Source organism: Neolamprologus multifasciatus, chromosome 19 (genome assembly GCF_963576455.1).
Source record: "Neolamprologus multifasciatus chromosome 19, fNeoMul1.2, whole genome shotgun sequence".
Lineage (NCBI taxonomy): Eukaryota > Metazoa > Chordata > Actinopteri > Cichliformes > Cichlidae > Neolamprologus > Neolamprologus multifasciatus.
Window position 1 is genome coordinate 24,985,917 of NC_140457.1, and position 20,111 is coordinate 25,006,027.

At 39.8% G+C, this 20,111-nt stretch overlaps 1 protein-coding gene across 3 annotated transcripts in view; it reads right to left on the reverse strand.

The window, feature by feature from the left end:
- kcnh5b (potassium voltage-gated channel, subfamily H (eag-related), member 5b) overlaps positions 1-20,111 on the reverse strand; it is a 199,346-nt gene that overhangs the window by 86,337 nt on the left and 92,898 nt on the right. For all 3 annotated transcript variants that reach the window (XR_014871273.1, XM_085144145.1, XM_085144144.1), the window contains exons 9-10: positions 5,992-6,191; positions 728-787 (exon numbers count right to left, since the gene is read on the reverse strand). Coding sequence is in view for 2 of the 3 variants with exons in the window: in XM_085144145.1 (XP_085000271.1) it covers positions 728-787; positions 5,992-6,191 (260 nt within the window). In the remaining variant the exon portion in view is untranslated. The remainder of the gene's footprint in view (positions 1-727; positions 788-5,991; positions 6,192-20,111) is intronic.

Sequence of the window (20,111 nt, forward strand, 5' to 3'; positions counted from 1 at the left end):
GGCACTAGTGAACTATCCTGGAGATATACAATGATAAACGGAGACAAACTTTCTTTATCGGAACAAAAACAAAACAGAAATTCGATTTCTATTCCCTATGCCTTTCTCTCTTTCCTTTACGCCCAACCGGTCGAGGCAGCCAGTCATCAAGGAATCATCTGATTGTAGGGATTTCTCTCTTAGTACCATAGAGTCTTTACTTTATGACACAAGGCACTTTGAGGCAAATGTTGTACTGATTTGGTGCCGTATAAATAAAACTGAATCAAAATTGAACTAAAGAACTGAAAGGTATGTCATGCTATGCCACAGAAACATCATGTCTTACTTCCCATCTGACATAAGACATGATAGTTGTCATGTCAACTATCATTTTTCTGGAATGAGGGAAGACATTATAAGAAAAAGTGTGTAATTGCTGCAGGTGTTTGACTTAAAGCTGTGCAAAAGCCTTGACTCCAAGTTTATGCTAAGCCCCAGCAAGAAAAAGACTCTGTCCTCTCTCAGCAGTGTGCACACGCCTCTCTAATCTCAACTTTGTTGCCAACCATATTGAAAGATCTGACAAAGTGTAGTTATTAAAGAGACTCACTCAGACACATACGGTTACATATCATAGCAGGAGCTTATTTTTCACTACCTTGAGACACACATTATCGCACCTTTCATAACTCGATTAAGCATTGTAACAGAACTGATGTATGGATATATGAAAATAACTGCATACCTTCCTGTTGAGATGGACGCAGATGTCGGCCCGCATGTCCTTGGGACAGATGGATAAGACCTGTAACACAAGAAACATGAGAGGATGACGTGGTAGTTTAGACTAACAGCACCTTCCTGTTGTCCAACGGCTTCCTTGGTGACCTTCTCTGGATGCATACCAGGCATCCAGCTAGTAGGAGAATCCCAGGTAGACCCTGAGATTATATGAACCTCATCCGACTTGCGTTCTCTGGATTTCCCAAGTCTTGAAAATGTTGTTGGGGAGATAGATTCAGGGCTACTTTGCTTTGGTTCATCTAGACTAGGCAACAGACATTTGTAAAGAGAGGTCAGAGGTCAGGGTCAGCTACACTGTAGCCGTCACCTTCCTCTGTCATACTACATATGTCGGATTGTCAAGTAATTCAAAGTGTTAAGAAAAGAACGTTTGAAATTCAAACCTAAAGACAAATGGAAATCCTTTAAGCTGCGTGATGTTTGCTTTCTGCCTTCTTATTGTTTTTGCAGTGGGACCTGTTGCATTCCTGTTTTTATTCTCAGACCACCTAACTAACTCTGCATGATTCACAATTTAAAAATACATATCTTTATTTCTGTTGTGTGTGTCTTTACTCAACCACCCCAGTTCATGCTCTGTCTTAAATAATCTGTAATAGCTCCTGTCTTTTAAGGCCACTCTGCCCAAAAACCTACTATTTCTGTGCTTGGCCGACTTCTGTATGCCTTCTAGGGGCAGCAGCCAGTTCTTGTGAGCTGTGGGCAGTAGTGGCATCACCTGGATGTCATAGGTGTGTTGTGCCTGGAGCAGATGACCGTATCAATGGATGTACAAGTATTCCCTCTGAAGTTTTGGCTCACGAAGAACACTACATTTGTTTGCCTCATTATTTGAAAGCACATTTTATCTGATTGTTCAACAATATGAGGATATGAGAGAAGCGTAACAAGGTTCCTTTTAAAAAACTTCTCATTGATGCCACGTGGCTGAGGAAGGGATTTGGAAGATAAATATTTCAACGCTCAATGCAGTGTCTGAGAGACATGAGGTGTCTGTGCAAGGTGAAAGAACAATATATGTGCATTGCGTTTATTGAACATTGTTGCTGCAAACAAAAGCTAAATGATAAATGGGCTTTTACTTATATAGAGTCTTTCTACTCAATTTGAGCACTCAAAGCACTTTCCACTTTCTAAATGCTTTATCTGACATTCACACAGATGCATCCTGGTTCAGTATATTGCCCAAGGATACTTGAGCACAGGGCTGTTGGTGCTAGGGATCAATCCAACAGCACTCCAGTTGGCAGACACACCACTGACTACCACCTGACCCACAGCTGCTCCATCAGCCCTATCTTATTTTCATCCTGGGCAGTGTATTTGTAGTGTGATTGACTTGGGTCAGTAGAAAGTCAGTTGCAGAAAAAGACCAGAGGCTTTCTTGCTCAAGAACACTTCAGCAGAAAGCAGATGCTGTCAGAGAAGATCAAAAACCTCAACTTCAAACTGAAAGCTTATTTGTTTTGAAACCTGATTTTTCAGAAACTTCCCGTCTGTGTATGAGTGACAGATTTTATATTCCAGTTTGTTTAGTTGCATTCATTACCTCGCAGTGAAAACAACTGCAGCAAAGGCAGACTGTTAATGATAACCGTTTAGTGTAACTCATTACACACTTTTTAAAATCTGTCCCAATAAATGAAGTACTAGTAAATCAAAGAAAACAAAATATCATCCTCCATAAATGCTGCCATCTTACATATGAACAAAATTGAGGAGGGGGGAAAACTCAAGAGAATAAAGACCTATAAAAGTCTTTTATATTTTGTTTGCTCCATTTAATGTGGATGATACCGTATCAAGAAGCCTTTGGGAAACACTGGTCTTTTTTGGGTGTGTATAAAGAGCTGACTATGAACCATATAACGGCTCCCAAAGTGACAAACTTATCTACTAATTGGCCTCAGTTCTGACAGTGAGGTATTTATCCAGAGAGCAGGAGAAAAACTAGCCTTATGTCTCTTCAAAAGTGTATAATTATCTGGGACTGATGAAGAAGAGGCTAAACTGAAAATAACGTTACTGGGAAAGTAAACTAAATGGGCAGAGAAAGAAGGCATGGACAAAACTTGAAAACAGGAAATAAATAATAAGAAGATTACATGAGGCTTATCTTGGATCATGAGTTTATAATGTGCCAGTCTCCAGTTCAGCCAAAAAAACAAAAGAACAACAGGCTTTAATATTATTTCATATTTAATAAAGAACATAAAAATAAACAAAAGACAGCTAATCTGTTTAATATCCTCAAAGTTAAATCAAACTGGGGAAATTTCAACTCTCAAAGTCTCAAAAATGGAGGTTCAAACAGTATTATTGCAAAATGCAATATATACATATATGTATGTATGCATGTATGTATTTGGTTAATTAGCAACCAAGGCTTAATGTCTATTTGGTGCAAATTAGTACTTGGAAAAGAGAGCTTTTAGTGTATATCTGGCATTTAGAACAGTTCTGTTCTAAATATTATTTATTATTTAATATGTATTTAATGGTAAATGATGTGGGGTGATTAGCTAACTCTGATATACGCACAAAGTATACAGGTATTGTGGTAGTGTGCTGAAATATCATCATGAAACATTATGCCTTTGGATGACTTTTCTATGGGTAATCGTCATAACGTGAAGATTTTATGTATGTGTGTTCCTTATTTCCCCCTAGATGAGAAGACCGATCTTGAGGAAACTTTGTATAAAGAAAATTAAATGTCTAAATCACATATAAAAATGTTTTATACAAGCTCTACAATCATATTTATACATTTGACAGGTCAGCTGATTAGAGAATGGAATTTCAGATCTTGTGCCATAATATAAGCGTGCACATATTTGCATGTTCTCTAGCCCTGTGAAGACCATGCACTCGCTCAGGGCAGTCAACTTGATGATAGTGACAGTGAGGAAGAGTGGAACCCACAAACAGTTTTAAGGTGCAGTTAGGAGGTCAGGGGTCAGTTCAGGGTAACTTTATGTAATGTGTGTGGGTAAGCACCAACATCTGTGCTGGTGTATGTGTGTTAGGAACATAGATAGGACTACAGAGGGGCTCGTGAGGTACCAGGATTCAATGGTACTCCAAAAGTCAGAAATGTGATGTCCACCTCACATTTACAAGCAACTGCTTCCTGAAGTTCCACACAGAACGGTTATTAATGCCACACACACACACACACAAACACACACACACACACAGGTGTAACATGCAGGGTTCATACACCTCTTTCAGGGTCAAACTCGAGCATTTTTAAGCACTTTAAGGTCCATTTCAAGCTTTTCCAGCACATTAGCAAAAAAAGTATGCATGTTTCACTTCACATCACCTCAGTAAGACCATGTGAAAATTAAAACAAATCATTTGAGGTTGACTGAAACGCTTTTGTTCCCCTTTTGCTAAAACATAAAAAAAACACACCACACAAAATACTGCAAAACAAAAAGGCTGCCTTATATGTAGATAGTGTCGAAACTCAAAACGCACATCTCACTTAAAATTTAAGACGTGTAAATGTGAACAAATCCACTTGTTAGAGATATTAATCTCCCCACAAAACAAGAAAACTGCACCAAAAACCACAAAATAATACACAGCACGGCCAAATTAATACGTCTTCTCATCAGATATTGATGCTTCTTTCATATGTGACACAAAAAATAGGAGACAGATGTTTGTTTGTTTTTTAAAGCTCATTCATTCAAAACTAACTGTAAGATGTTTAGCTACATTGCAGCTGTGTTATTGTTGAAGTCCTAAATGATCACCTTTAAAGTGTTTGTGCTAATAACATCATGTACAGTAAGACAGGCATGGAGAACAGCACTGACTGGGAGAGGCTTTGGACAGATCACATAGTTCAATTCAACATATAAGACTTTAAGAATGCACAAGCATCTATCAAAAACCTATTTATTCAAACTATCATTTGTGAGGTTATTATGTACAATTATAATGTAATGTTAATCTGCCTTAAATAAACAGGCAGCCTTAAAGTACGAAATATTCATTTGTCTACTGTCTCAGTGGCTGATAGTGCCCCACAGGCCTCAATGTGAGCTTGAAGCCATTATAATGTTGAAGTTGTTTAACGATGAACAGATTTTGAATGAAAGCAAGGGAACTTCAGTAGCACAAAAAAGTGTCTATTCTTTGTGCACATATGGATCAGTCATATTACCACTATTTCCCACTAAGGTGTTGCCAAAGGCACCTAGTTAACGCTTGAAAAAGCTGCAGCAATATACAAAAATATAATCAATATTCTATTTACTTGGTGACAACGCCGCTTTTAGCCTTCAATCAGAAAGCCTTAATTTGGCTAGTTAAGCATCGGGCTAACGCTTAAAGCTTTCACTTAAGGAAGGTCACTCACATTACTGCTACTGCTACGTAATCTTAGTTAGGTTCATAGTATATTCCATAAATTACTGTGCCATAACTAACTGTTATAATAGCGCTGCCGTATTGCATCATACTGGGTGCATTTCAGTCATTTATCCCGTGAGTTTGCTAGCTAGCAAAATAATAATAGCAATTTTAAAAATTAGCATGTGTAACGTACACACTCTCAAAATAAAATACACGAATAGAACTTAAATTTAATGTATATAATCTTCACCAAAGTGCAGATGTCTGAAACAAAATGAGACAATAGCCTTTAATATGTACATTCCAAAATTTCATACATTTTGGGGGAAAAAATTAAGAGCCGTTTTTTGTTAAAAGTTTCCTGACACTAAATGTTTGTGTAAATTAGGTTTAAACTCATTTATATTCACTTTCATTACGGCACATAATACTCAAATGAACACATATGTGTATTTTAAGACGTTTTCTTTTTGCTCTGAAAAAAATGTTATGTAGATTTTTATTTATTGATTGATTTACTTTAAGACTCTTTGAGAACACTGATACAGCAGCTAATTTTGTGAGATATATGGGTAAATGCTCTTAAATGTATTGTTTTTGGATGTTATAAGCATCTATGACTATTAAATATAAAACCATCACTCTCAAGCTTTTGCTTGCTGACACGTCACTTGATGCTTTGTAATCTGTATAAATGGCAAAAAGCGACACAGTGTCTGGCTTTTTCAATTCCAGCCCGGATGATTACTGTAGCACAAAATCCCAAATCTCCATAAACAGATGGCACATCAGTAATACATTAGCTTAACCTGACATGTTGCGTCTCAGTCTCACCTTTTCCGTGTCGATGCCTTTGGTCATGGACCAGGTGGAGACGATGTAGTCCATCACCCTCTCACTTAGACCCTTGGGAACTTGGTAGAGTTTCAGGAAATCCCTGACGTTGTTGAGCATCTCATGGTAGCGATTGGTGTTGGCATACATCTGCTGGAAAATCGTGGTCACATTTCCAAAGATGGTGGCATAGAGCAGAGCTAGAAAGCAAGTAGGAGAAGAAATATGAAATGTATAAAGCGCTCATTTCAAAAACATTTGATGAAAACGATTATTTTGACTTGAACTAAATATCTGCTTACTGCAACACACCGAGCCAAAAATCGAATGTTTTAAAAAGAAATGGAGCCTGCTTTGTTTTAATTTCTAACCATAAATGTACACCTTGCAAGAAGCCAATAGAGAAACCAATACTGTGAAAGCACTACATAAATACTAATTTGGTTTATGTGCCCAATGAGTTACACCAATCCACCACAACATTTAAAGCAACTGGTCCTTCTAGATAGAAGAGTCTTGGCTTGGCATACCTTCCAAACAAATCGTACTTGTACAGTCATGAACATTAGCACGTATTACGCTAACTGAGGCATGGAGTTTGAGGTGAAGATCCTGAGTCTTTTGCAATTTCTCTGAGCATGGCACAGTCTGACCTTCAGTGAATTTGCTGGAAAGATTGAGGCATTGGGTTAATACCAATACTCCTGAATACTCCAGACTAGCAAAGCACCAAACCTCTGCTTTTATAGAGGTGATCCCATTCGCTGATGATCATTTAATCGGGTGCATTTAATTAGCAGAACATGGCTTCTACTTACCCTCTGAGTTTCTATGGAAGAAGTGAGGGTATATTTAGTTTGTTACACTGCATAGAGTCGCAGGAAAACTTTCTTTTTCACATGACTGTAGGTACAGCTTTTGGTAACAAGACCCTTCTGTCAAGGGTCCGATGCGATGGACAAATGGAAAAACTTCAACAACAGGAAAAGAGTCCTGTTGTCTAAGATGAAAAAGACAAAGATGACTTAGAGTGGCTGAAAACCAAAGAGGCTTTGGTTTGTGTTAGGTATTATACTGAATAACAGCTTAAGAATTTAGATGTCTAGACAGTGTCTAGTTAGAAATGGCGACAGTGTAGAAGCTTCAAGGTGAAGGGACACTAAGTCCTATGATAAGGTCGGTCATCCAGACCCTGTGAGATAAAAACAGTATCCAGTCTCAGCCAGAATTACTCTCATGGTCATTAGAAGAACAAGTTATCAGGGAAGAGATGTGAGGAAGGGGAACCTTCCACCTTCTAGGTGCAGGTCTCCAGGGCAGAGAGACACAGCGCTGAGAAGCTGGGACTGATAAGCGCCAAAGAAGGACAGTGTTGGGGAGTAACGGAATACATGTACCGCCGTTACGTATTTAAAATACAAAATATGAGTAACTGTATTCCGTTACAGTTACCGTTTAAAAAGGTGGTGTTTAGAATACAGTTACTTTGTTGAAATAAATGGATTAGACGGCGGTACTTCCCTGTTTCATATTGTCGCGGGTCAGGCCTGTTTGGGTTTTGTTTGACAGCTACGTTCTGTTGTTCCAGGTGGCAGCGTTACTGCTGCCATGGTTACAGGGTGACGCTCTCTCTCTGCGTGTTTCCTGGGTGAGAGAGCGCCTTTTTTGTTGTTGTTGTGCTAAGCTAATAGGCAGAATGTACAGGTATAGCTCTAAAGAATGTAGCCTCATAGGCAGTGTAGTCCGTGCTGCAGGGAGAATGGACTGCCATACCCGTTATGTGTCTGTGAGCGAGGGAGGGAGAAAAAGGAAAAGTACGAGCTGGAAGCATGTAAATATAATAATAACCACTGCAGCCAAGAAGAGAGCCTGACGAGCCCAGCTGTAAGTAAGCTATTAAGACTCGACTGTACACCGTGTTCGTGTTTTCCTCTGAAACAATAAGTTCTGTTGGAGCAGCCTTTCAACGCCTCTCTCTGTCTCTGCTAGCAAAGTTGACCCAGACAACAAAGTAAAGCTAGTTTTCAGCTACGAGCCGACACAGAACCCATGTATTAGCCAGAGGTCCCTTTACTACGGTTCGGAGCCGCGAACCTTCAGTAACAGTAATAAATCACAGCAATAGCACATTCATGTAGTTGTAAACAGCATGATAATATATTAAGTAATCCAAAGTATTCAGAATACGTTACTCTCATTGAGTAACGTAACGGAATACGTTACAGAATACATTTTAGGTCATGTATTCTGTATTCTGTAATGGAATACATTTTAAAAGTAACCTTCCCAACACTGAAGAAGGAAGAGTTAAATTTAAGCTCTAACTTCTCCCCACCTGTTTTAAGCAATCTGATACGTGCACATTTTCCATATAAAACTCTGTGTAATGCTAAGATAGGTACTCTCGTGGCTGCAGTTACTGTTTAGATTAACGATGTAGATAAACGAGCGCGTTCATAGTGTCAGCACGCCAAATATCTTTAGGTAAGATAATCACCCCACGCTGTTCTCTGATGCATTGATCGGAGTGTGAATGTTAGACAGAATGCACTTAAGCACAGGAAAAAGTTCTTGGGTGGGTAGATGAAAGGAGGCGTGTTGTATAAAGCACTTTAAATGCCATGGTAGAGCAGAAAACTGCTACATAAGAACCAGTTACCAGTTAAGTCCAGTTACCAAATATCTTCAGATGAGTATACACTTGTAGGAGAGAGCTGCATGACTTGAAAGACTTCAAAAACAACATTAACTTGGCATTATTTGAAGCAGATGGGTAATCACCAAAAACTGACTTTTTATTAGCCAAATACAAACAGATGTTTGTGACAGTGGCTTAGAGGGGTGCAGGTTTGAGTAATCATCTAAAGCATCTTACAAAAGTCAGACAAACTTAGAGATCAGTGTTAGATGTATATTATATAATGTCTCCTGGTGATCAAGAGTGTTTCTCACCTTTGAAATTTAAAGCCATCATGCGTCACTACTCCGCCTCCTCACTATCCTGCTTGTACTTTACTGTTTCCATAGAGACCTCACTCAAAATAGTTTTTTGCCTCCTCCCGGACAATACAAGTGACAAAGGAAAGAAAAAAGAAACAATAATTTGGAAGACTTGTGAAAAATCTTGTGGTTTGCAGGAGGTGGAGGGAATCTGACGACATGATGTGTGAGAATGCAAGGCTGGGGCAGAATGAATGTACAGTACAAAGGGGTAGTTTGTAAAGAAGGATCAAAGAGGCAAATGTTGGATTTTCTTGCAGTAACTGTGCATTCGAGATAAACTCTCTATATGGATGCCGTATGAGGTTGTGTAAAAATAGTAAATTAAAAAAACAAAGAAAGTGAACCAGAAACATGACAAAAACAAAGTGTGTATGTGTGCATTTTTTTTCCTCGGGCAGTTTATCTCACAGAAGCAAGTCTACAGAGACACAAAAAGAAAAGAGTGTGTCTGAAAGAGAGACAAAACAAAGAATAAAAGCAGGACAGTCACACACATAAAGGTGTTGCATGTCAGTGGTGAGATAAGTCCTTCAAAGCCTGCTGCCTCCCAGCCTAAAAAACCTTTCCAGGACCCTGTCAGCAATTCAGGAAGAATTCCAGCAGCACATCTGGCCTGGAACTTAAGGTTCAGACTCACAGCTCTCCGCCCACCAAACCCAAGACTTCTAATTGGCTGACCTGATAGCCCATAGGGAGGTAAGTGTCACCTCAGAACATAGAAAGGCAATGGTTTGAAGGTTAATTCAACCTTGGGATATCAATTTCTAGCCAATTTTATTTTATCCAAAGTAGTGACATGTGGATGTGTGGATGGGTATGAAGAGAAGCTGCAGAAGAAATCTGTGTCACCACAGTAAGTAACCACAGTTCAAAAACTATTTGGGATGAAAAGCTAATTAGTAGCATTCATCAGGTGTAAATGAGGTCTGGCTATCAGCACTTTGGACTACTGGTTGTCAAGGAAGCTCGAGACAAATAACAGGGCTCAAATTAAAACAGACTGCCAAAGGATTGAGCCTCCAAAGGTACAAAATTAAGATATTCAGGAGTCTTTAAGATAAGCACTTGAACTTATAGTGTTAACAAAACAGTTTAAATATGTTGAGTTTACAATTTCGGTACTTTCTCCTTTGCATTTCTATAACAGTTCAAAAGTCAAACCTTTTGAAGCTCACGACAATTGAGTCAGTCAAAGAAAGTCAAGAACTGGAATCATGCTGTTAAATAATATTTGCACCATATTTATAAACTAGTGTACAAAAATCTTGACACAAAGTTTTAAGAGTTCTGTCGATGAATCATTTCCCTGAAAACTTGGCTGACTCCATCTATTTTGCCAAAATTTCCTTTCAGCAACTCAAAATAGCACTCATTAGTTTGCATACATGAGAACTTTGGGGTATGCTCCAAATGAGATGATAAATGGTAAACTGAAGGATCTCCACCAGATCTGAACCAGAGCATCACTGAGCTCCTGGACAACCTGGTGACGTTGAACGAAGCAAAACATATCCCAGAGGTGTTCCAGGACAGGATGAAATCCTTGGACCCAAAGTTTCATCCATATAACTAACGGCAGTCAGGCTGCTATTGCGCAGCCTGTTGAAGTCTGTGTTTCCCTCCATGGCTACGTCCCACCAGACCATCAATGACCCACCACCAAACCGCATCACAGCATTCTCCACGGCTTCTCCAGACCATTTCCCATCTGTCACATGTGCTCAGGGTGAACGTACTCTCATCCGTGAAGAGCACAGATGGTGGACAAGGAGTGGACCTGCCATTTCTGGTATTCTACAGTAAATGCCAATCGGGCTCCACAGTGCTGGACCGTAAACACATGGTTCCATTAGAGCAGCGGTCTCCAACCTTTTTTGCGCCACGGACCGGTTTATGCCCGACAATATTTTCATGGACCGGCCTTTAAGGTGTCGCGGATAAATACAACAAAATAAAACTAGTACTGATACCGAAAAAAAAGAAAATTTATTCATAACACACGTGAAAAGACCAAGGAAAACCGAGTAAACGATAAAAAAGATAACAAAATAACGCTGAAAACCGATAAAAATCTTGAAAACTATACATTTCACACCAGAGCCTCAACTCTTGCGTCCCGGTACCAAACGACTCACGGACCGGTACCGGTCCGAGGCCTGGGGGTTGGGGACCGCTGCACTAGAGGATGTCAGGCCACCCTCATGAAGTCTGTTTCAGTTGTTCTGAGACATTCCTACAGTAGCCTGCTGAAGCTCATTTTTTAGGGCAGTGGCAATGCTCATTCTGTTCCACAAAGGAGCAGGTACCATCCCTGCTGGTGAGTTAAGGGCCTCCTGCAGCAGATGGCCGCCCTGCCTGAGCCTGGTTTTGTTGCAGGTTTCTTCCTGTTAAAAGGGAGTTTTTCCTTCCCCAGAGTGCTTGCTCATAGGGGGTCATATGACTGTTGGGTTTTTGTCTGTATGTATCATCGTAGGGTCTACCTTACAATATAAAACACCCTGAGGCAACTGTTGTTGTGATTTGGCGCTATATAAATAACAGTGAACTGAATGAATTCCTGGAATCTCCACACTCCACACTCTTGAAACTGTGCTGGGAGACACAACAAGCTTTTTGGAAAGGGCACGCATTGATGTGCCAACCTGGAGAATTGGAGTATCTATGCAACCATTGTAGAGTCTAGGTATCTCCTAATGCTACCAGTAGTGACAATGACCGTAGCCAAATGTAACCTAGTGGAAAAAACAGGAGTGTAAAAATGTCAGTGACCTCAACCTGTAAAACCATTCCTGTTTTGGGGTTTGTCTCATTGTTGCTCCTCTAGTGCACTTATTGTTTATTTCATTAACAGAAAGTAGCTGATACTGATTAACAACCCCTTCCTCTACTTATCTGATTAAAGTGTACCTTCAGTTTTTTTGCACAGTACATGTATTTTGGAGAAAATATATTCATACAGAAGTATCTGATCTCAGTAGGAGAGTAAATAAATAAATACATAAATAACCAACAAAGCCCTAGAATCACAGAAACCTGTTACTGATGGATTGCTGATTATACATCGTTCTGTATCAGCTTCCAAAAACACTTTTCTGGTCTCACGTGAATTTAGACAGTTAATCCATGTAGTCAGGCTACGGTTGAAGCTGTCATCTCAATACTGCATTTAAAATCTGACCTGTCCCCTATGGCTCTATTTTTTTAAAATCTGTCTGTGTTTTCCCATCTGGAGGATACAGAAACAGGGATGGTGAGTTTTGGGGGTGATAGAAAGTAGTAGATTTGCTAATATTTAATAAATGCCGAAGCACCCCAGGGAAGAGAAGACAAGATGCTGTCAAAAGTGAGGCTCTGATCAGCTGGTAAGAATCTTTTCAGGAAGTTTGTTTCTAAAACCACTGTGACACAAAGAAGAAAACTGGATTTAAACAATCCCCTGCACTGATGTCATATCAGCAGCAGTATTTTATAATAGCATACTCTGAACCCCATCAAGCAAACAGTGTGGACAGATCTGTCAGTTCAGCTTGTCTTGCTAAATTTGCTCAAATAGCTGTTGCCTTTAGTAAAAATATATTACTTCCTGTTTTGTTTTCTACGGGATAGCCTCTAATCATTACCTGTTGCTTTTGTGAAACAAAGGATAACAACATCACCTCTCACTCGATAAGATTTTTCTTAAAAAAGGAACAATCCACCTCCACTTACCACACTTTTTTTTTATCATTAAGGTGAATCATTGGATATGTAGATATTTCCATATAAGTATTAAAAAAAAGACCCCATTTACATTACTTTTTTCAGCAATCCAACCTCTGTGTTGATATATTTTCTATTTCTATTTTTTAAGTAATCTGCTAGAGGAGTTTAGGATGATTTGTCAGACTGAATGAGTGTGAGGGACAAAAATCTGTCAGTCTGTGTTAACGCCTACAACCCAGACACACAGAAAAAACCCTGTGATGAGGTGGCCTGCACACAAACAGAAGTACCCACACAAATGCAAAGATATACTGTAGAAGCATAAAAGACACACACACACACACATACACCCAATCAAAGTGTATGATTATTTTTAAGTTTAACTTCATAAATAAACAGTGAATTCCAAGTTAACTGTTTGAGGGTAAGATATTACTTTCTATATTAAATTACTACTACATTATTCCTGTATATTTACTTTAAAAACCTAGTCAAGCCAGAGTCAAAACCTGATGTACTCCTAGTGTCGGTTCCTGGGTGGGATAAACGGGGAAGTACAATCTGGCCAAATCAAACATATGGATCATAAAAAATGAGATTTCCGTATTGGATCTATATGGGCCCAGGTTAAAAACAGCAACCTGATGAAGTTGGCCAACAGGGTGCTGATGGAAACTGTGCTACTGTTGGTCAAAAACAATGGAAGAAGAAAGGGGGAAGATATATTAGCAGGTAGTGAGAGAGAAGGAAAGACAGGAGTTTTCAGGTGAGCGCAGGGACTTGGTGATTGGAGTAAACTTTAGTGGGTTTGTAGGTTAAGGGAACAATGATGATGAGGAGTTTATGGGTAGGTATGTTGCTAAGAAAGAAATGCAGGAGGTAAGAGAGAAGTGGACTATATCTTATGCCGAAGGTGCAATCTTAAAGAAATAGGAGACTGCAAGGTGGTGCAAGTTGCAAGCTGACGGGTTGGATCAAGTCAAGTATCGGGTCAATATCTGGAGTGACCAGGATGGGCAAAATTAGAAATGAGTATGAGTAGAGAGACAACTCTTACGTTGAGCAATTTGGATCCAAAGTTAGAAGGTTGAGACAGTTTGGACATGTGCAGAAGAGGGATTATACATTTATTGGACAAAGGATGTCAAAGACAAGCTGCCAGGAAGGAGGAAAAGAGAAAGACCAAAGAGAAGATTCATGGAAGTAGTGAAGGAGGACGTGCAGAGAGTTATTGTAACACAAGAATGCTAGAGATAGGGTTAGAGGCAAATCATTTGATAAGGCAACCCCTAAAGGGAGCAGCCAAAATAAGAAGACAGAAGGCCTTTAGAAAAAAAGGTTCATTGTTTTTTTTTTTTTTCACAGTATATTATTCAAATTAAATTCAGATTTTCATTTGTTTAAAGTGTAAATATAAATTAACAAGCACTTCTCTCACCCCAACCAGTCGCAGCAGATGGCCCCGCCCCTCCCTGAGCCTGGTTCTGCCGGAGGTTTCTTCCTGTTAAAAGGGAGTTTTTCCTTCCCACTGTCACCAAAGTGCTTGCTCATAGGGGGTCATATGATTGTTGGGTTTTTCTCTGTATCTATGAAGCGCCTTGAGGCGACTTTTGTTGTGATTTGGCGCTATATAAATAAAACTGAATTGAATTGAATTGAATACAACTTTCAGTCAATATAATCAAATGATTTACTGTCTCAAAATTTTTTGCTGTCTTAAAGATGAAAGATGAGACGACTGCTGCTTCTTTTGTATGTGCATTTTCAGTTAGGATGTAGTCCATGCAATGGTAGTCAAACAGTCAAATAAATTAACATGCAATCAGTGAGAAGACCAACAATAATCAATTTTTGTATGCTTTAATATATGAGGAATAAATATATTATAGTTATAAAAGCTTTTACAGTGAAAAGCTGATACTACCCATAAATTCCAGCATTGAAAATAGTGACACACACACAGACCTGACAACCTATGTGACCCAAATAGGCAAAGTAGAAATGAGCTCCCATCTGCCAGAGTCCTTTATTTTTAAATGATTTGTAGTCATTTCCACAAAGAAAGTGAAATAAATTGCCTTTTTAGTTTCAGACATATCTGTAATCAATTTTGACATTGCTGCAGCATCGCTATTGCTTCACAGACCCATGGGGGAAATGAATAGCAAGTTTTTACTACAAGCTAACAGCTTGTTATTTTTGATTTTATTGAATCGTGAGTTAGAATCTTTGTTGATGTGGAACAGAGCTCTCACTGGAATTAATTATGGTGAGTAATATTAGACAACCCTGCAGCTGGAATTCATGTGTCAAATAAATAATTACGTGATGGCAGGGGGAAAAATCTAGAAGAACGCATACTGGCTAGTTGCCATGTTTATTTAAGTAAGTGTTTTAGTTTACTGACTGATCACAGAAAATCTCTACATTGATGTGTTGACGTGCATGTGTTGTCAGATGATGGATTTAACAGAAGCTCAGCTGTTGGCTTCAGGTTGCAAATACATACCGAAAGAAAATTCAGTGGGGACGATGGTTCAAGAGTAACACCACCGCATAAATGTGTTTTAACGAGCACCAACTGTGCATCTAGATCTTTCTGAGTAAGTAAAATATTCTGGCTGATTGTCTCCAAATAAATCCTGACTAGAATGTATTGTTTACTTCTCATTAGGACAACCTAATAGACTATTTACTGCTGTGCAAACATTTTAATGGGTTTTGTAGTGAGTGAGTCGGGCGGCTGGTGGGAGGGTTGATGTGTGACAAACGTCTGTCTCCATCTTAGACCTAAACCCCCAAAGTGATTACACTCCAGAAATCCAGGAGAAAAACAGAAAGTCCTTGTTTCAGAGAAAATCTAACCTCCTGAACATAAGGGCAAATTCAAAGAAAATGAAGACTTACATCCTGTAGAAATAACATCTTCATTAGAAATAACTTGGAATTCTTTTTTTTTTTTAGTTATGGAGCTAAAGTAAGCAGTAGGGATGCAACGATACCAATTTTTTCAAACCGATACGATACCGATACTTGGATCTGAGTACTTGCCGATACAGAGTACAAGAACCGATACTTCTACCACACACACACACACACACACACACACACACAAATGCAATGAATTGGAAGACAGGTTTTATTTTATTCTCTGCCGATAAAAAATAAAATCTTAATAAAATTGACCACAAAAAAATTTCAAGTGAAAAATAAGCACTTCTGTTAAATTATTGCAGAGTCTCCACATTGTAATTTAACAAAATATCACTGAACTATTGGCACTGTCTCAAGCTTTCAGAATAATAAATAAACACTTCTGTTCATTTATTATATTTCATATCGCAGCTCGAGTATGCTGAGAAGACGGTGCAATCCTATGTTTTCCACGGACGGCATTGGCTGGTCATCCAGAGCGATAAAATGAGTCAGAGCCTCTGTTATTTTAACTGCCCGTGGATTTTCTCTTGACATTTTTCATCTCTTTTCCAAAACCTGAGTTAAAGTTGGCTGTTCCGGTCCACACTGCTGACATTTTGTTTAGCCTAGCTACAGCAGCCTCCAGTTTCTCTTGCCTAACCCTGTGCCTTTTTAGCGCGGGATGTCCCCCTAGTGGCCAATCTAAAAAACTACAACAGAAATGACAAGCCACCCTCTGATTAATGAAATAAGTTGGTATCGGTTCATGGTATCGGCTAACTTTTACGAGTATGAGTACACACACATTTTACAGTATCGGCCCCGATACCCGATACCAGTATCGGTATCGGTGCATCCCTAGTAAGAAGTACTGGAGCACTTAGCTAAGTTCTACTCAGGTAATAAAAATTACCTCCTTACAGCTCTAATTAACCTGTTTGCAGGTTGTGTCTTGCTGTTTAAGCTTATTAAGGTGCTTACTCTTAACTCTACATCTTTAACTGTGATCACTACTAGAGTAGCTTTCCATTACTCATCCAACTAATACTTGTTTAACTTATATAGTATTGGGTCCTGGTGCAGCACCTCTTCCTGTAATGCTACAGTCACACAGGGACAGTAGTTGGAGACACCAACACAACCAAAATTACAGTGACCATGTGTGCAATGAACTTGTAATCTTGTTGCCTTACATGGTTTCTTTAAGACCCAGACCAAAACTGCAAACGCTCGCACTCAGCTGCAACCTTCAAAGTAACTTCAGTGTGTGAAGATCGCAATAAGAGGGAGCAAACTGATCAGTCTATCGGTTTGAAATTAAATGTGCTCAAGGTAGCAATTACATGCAATAATGTTTGTGATAATGTCGCAGTTATGGCAGTAAAAGAAAGTGACACAGATGCTGGATAAATGTTGCTGTGTAATAAATGGTCACAGTTTAAGTTTCCAGAAACTGAAATTTTAAATTACATCTCACTCTGCAAAAGATACCCTGGTGCAAACCTGATAATGACACATATGAAGCTCAGAGATGAATCACCACATTTAGTTCTTTAATCACACCCATAAATCATGATTAAATGAATAACCTGGGGTCAGCCGAATGCTCAGCAGGGTTACTTTACTGAGCGATGGTGCAGTGCTCATTACATATCAAAACATACAATCACTATCAGGGGAAAAAGTCCTCAGACTTGTACATGTTTTAGTAGTATAGCACTTTTTTTAAATATTTATATTTATATATTAATATTTTACATTTATATTTCGCCAACACTTTCATTGAACCTAGCTTGTTAAAAATTCCTCTCCTGAGGGTTTAAACTAAGATGTTTCCAGTGTCTTTTTTTCAGATTACTTCATAGGTTTGTGTAGTAACTGCTAGGAAACTATAATACTGAGTGATGTATAATGTAAAACATTTTTAGGAACAGCGGCAATAATACAATTGTGTGTACTTCCTTTAAAAGAGCATACACCGTGGAAATCCCTCTGAACAAGAACATATTCGAAATACAAACAATGTGCATCAGTGAACTCTTGCCTTGTTTTTACTGTTACTGTGCTAATGTTTTTCATCTGGTGTTGTGAAGCTGAGAAGAGTGTTGTGGTTTCGCTAATGGGACCAAATTAAAACACAGCACAAACAAAACAACTCTGAGGTTTCACTGCTGAAGGTAACAAGGCCATCAGGGGCTGAGCGGTGCTCCCTGTGGACCAGGGCAGGAGTAATGAAGTCATGGAGGAGCACTCACATCGAACCACAAGCGCCTGGTAAACAATGAAATGGTTTTTATCAGGAGGGACAAGTGGGGCTGTGGAGAGCTTAAAATGAAAGTCGACTGTAGGATAACGTCAGGAAAGCAATGCCGTCATATGACGCGGCAGGTCAGGATGTCATCTTCTGATTTGGGCAAGTGAAACGAGGAGCAGGTGTTTAAAGCAGATGATTGTCCATGTTGTGTTTAGGTTCTGTTTGAATATGATAAGGGAGGTTGAATGTAGGACTTCAAGTAAGGACTGACTGCATTTTTTGTTTTGCAAATTATGCCTAAAGTACAGGCTTTAAAAAACAAAACAGGTATGGGGCAGCAGGTTAACAAAACCATCAGGTCACCAGTCTGTCACTGTCAGGGTCCTGGGTCTGAGCGAACCAGGATCCCTGAGCAGTTATGAATTATTATTATTATTGTATGTATATTTGGTGTTGCCGTCCTTCTCCCTGTTTGTGTGTGTATATGTATATGTGTTTCGGCGGGCGCCTTCAAGCCTGGTGGGTGTGGCCCTGCTGACGGTCTGGCCACACCCGAAGCCACACACCTGCTGCTGATCAGGCCTCGTCGGGGGAGCTACTTAGGAGAGTCTGGGGGTTCCCACCGACGCGGGATCATTCTGTCACGGTCTGGCTGGCAGACCGTGGGGGTGTAGGGAAGGAGGACCCAGGCGCGGTGCTCTGTGTGTAAACAGTGCGTTTATTTACAGTGTATGGAACTAAACAACAATAGATTCCCGTGCTTTCCCCAGACTCCCGTGTCGTGTCTTCTCCCAGTGTTTGTGCTCTCCGCTCCCGTGTCTCAACACTCCCCGTGCTGGCTGCTCTCTGGCACTCCACCCCTCTCCAAGCACAACTGGGTGACTAACGTGGAGTCTCAAGCAATGATCCCGCGTCGGTGGGAACCCCCAGACTCTCCTAAGTAGCTCCCCCGACGAGGCCTGATCAGCAGCAGGTGTGTGGCTTCGGGTGTGGCCAGACCGTCAGCAGGGCCACACCCACCAGGCTTGAAGGCGCCCGCCGAAACACATATACATATACACACACAAACAGGGAGAAGGACGGCAACACCAAATATACATACAATAATAATAATATAATTCATAACTGCTCAGGGTCCTGACAGTCACAGGGTTTATAAATACTCTACAGCTTTGAAACTACTATTGTGAATTTAGGAGAGTTTTAGAGTCTTAATTTTATATAATGTCTTACATCACATATCTGCAAAGACGTGTTTGTTGATCCATTCGAATGACTTATACATGCCTACTGGTTTGATATTTGCTTTTATTATGTTGTAAAGCCTTCTTAACACCTGGATTGACCTCTGACCCCCTTATCTTTTCCACAGGTGTGATTTCCTTTTTTTTTCTTTGAATTTTTGATCGTTCATTCTCTTCATTTCTTTTTCTCTTAAAATTTTGAATGTACTTGCAACATGAATTTCATGTTTACGCATTACACGAGGTTCAATGGTGCTAGGTTTTGGACCAGCAGCTTTGAATTAAGAAGGCACGTCGACTGAGAGTATATGAAAAGCGAATTTGTCACGGTGTCAGTGAGATCTTTAAGTTTTCAGTGGTGACTTCCAATCTCTCACTGTTAGGGTATGACAAGAAATCTCAAAGTTCAGTGCACATGTCTTGTATAAACTGTTCACTACTGTCAAGACTTGATACTTTTTGATTAGTCCTTGACGGTTCATTAGGAGACCCCAGACTGGCCTCTACGGAGCGCTGGCATCAGATGACACCTCCAGCAGACATTGATTGACCTCCCAGCTCCTGGTTTCGTCTCACTTTGGCAGTCAGGTTTTGCAGCTCAGGGAGGTTCCGAGGTCACACTCACTGCAGTTAGTGGACTTTGTCAGGGGACCTCACATCTGAGGGCAACACACACACACACTCTGTTCCGCAAAGAGGCTTTTTTAGTGCTGTGACTCGGATCAGCAGGTGAGACAAGTACAGAGCAACTGTGATAGCTCACGTGCTCTGGGACTCGTGGTAATCACAGCTTGGCCCCCGTTTTCCCCACTGTCAGCAATTATATTTGAGAAGGACTCATCTATCATGGTTGGCACCTGCTTGATTCAATTATCTCCCCACTATCCATATGACTGCAGGCTTCACACTTATGTCTCTGGCATAAATTAGAAGAGCAGAAATTTAAAAATTATAATAAAAATAGGACTGATTGCTGCCTTTAGAGGCTTTTCACTGTGGAA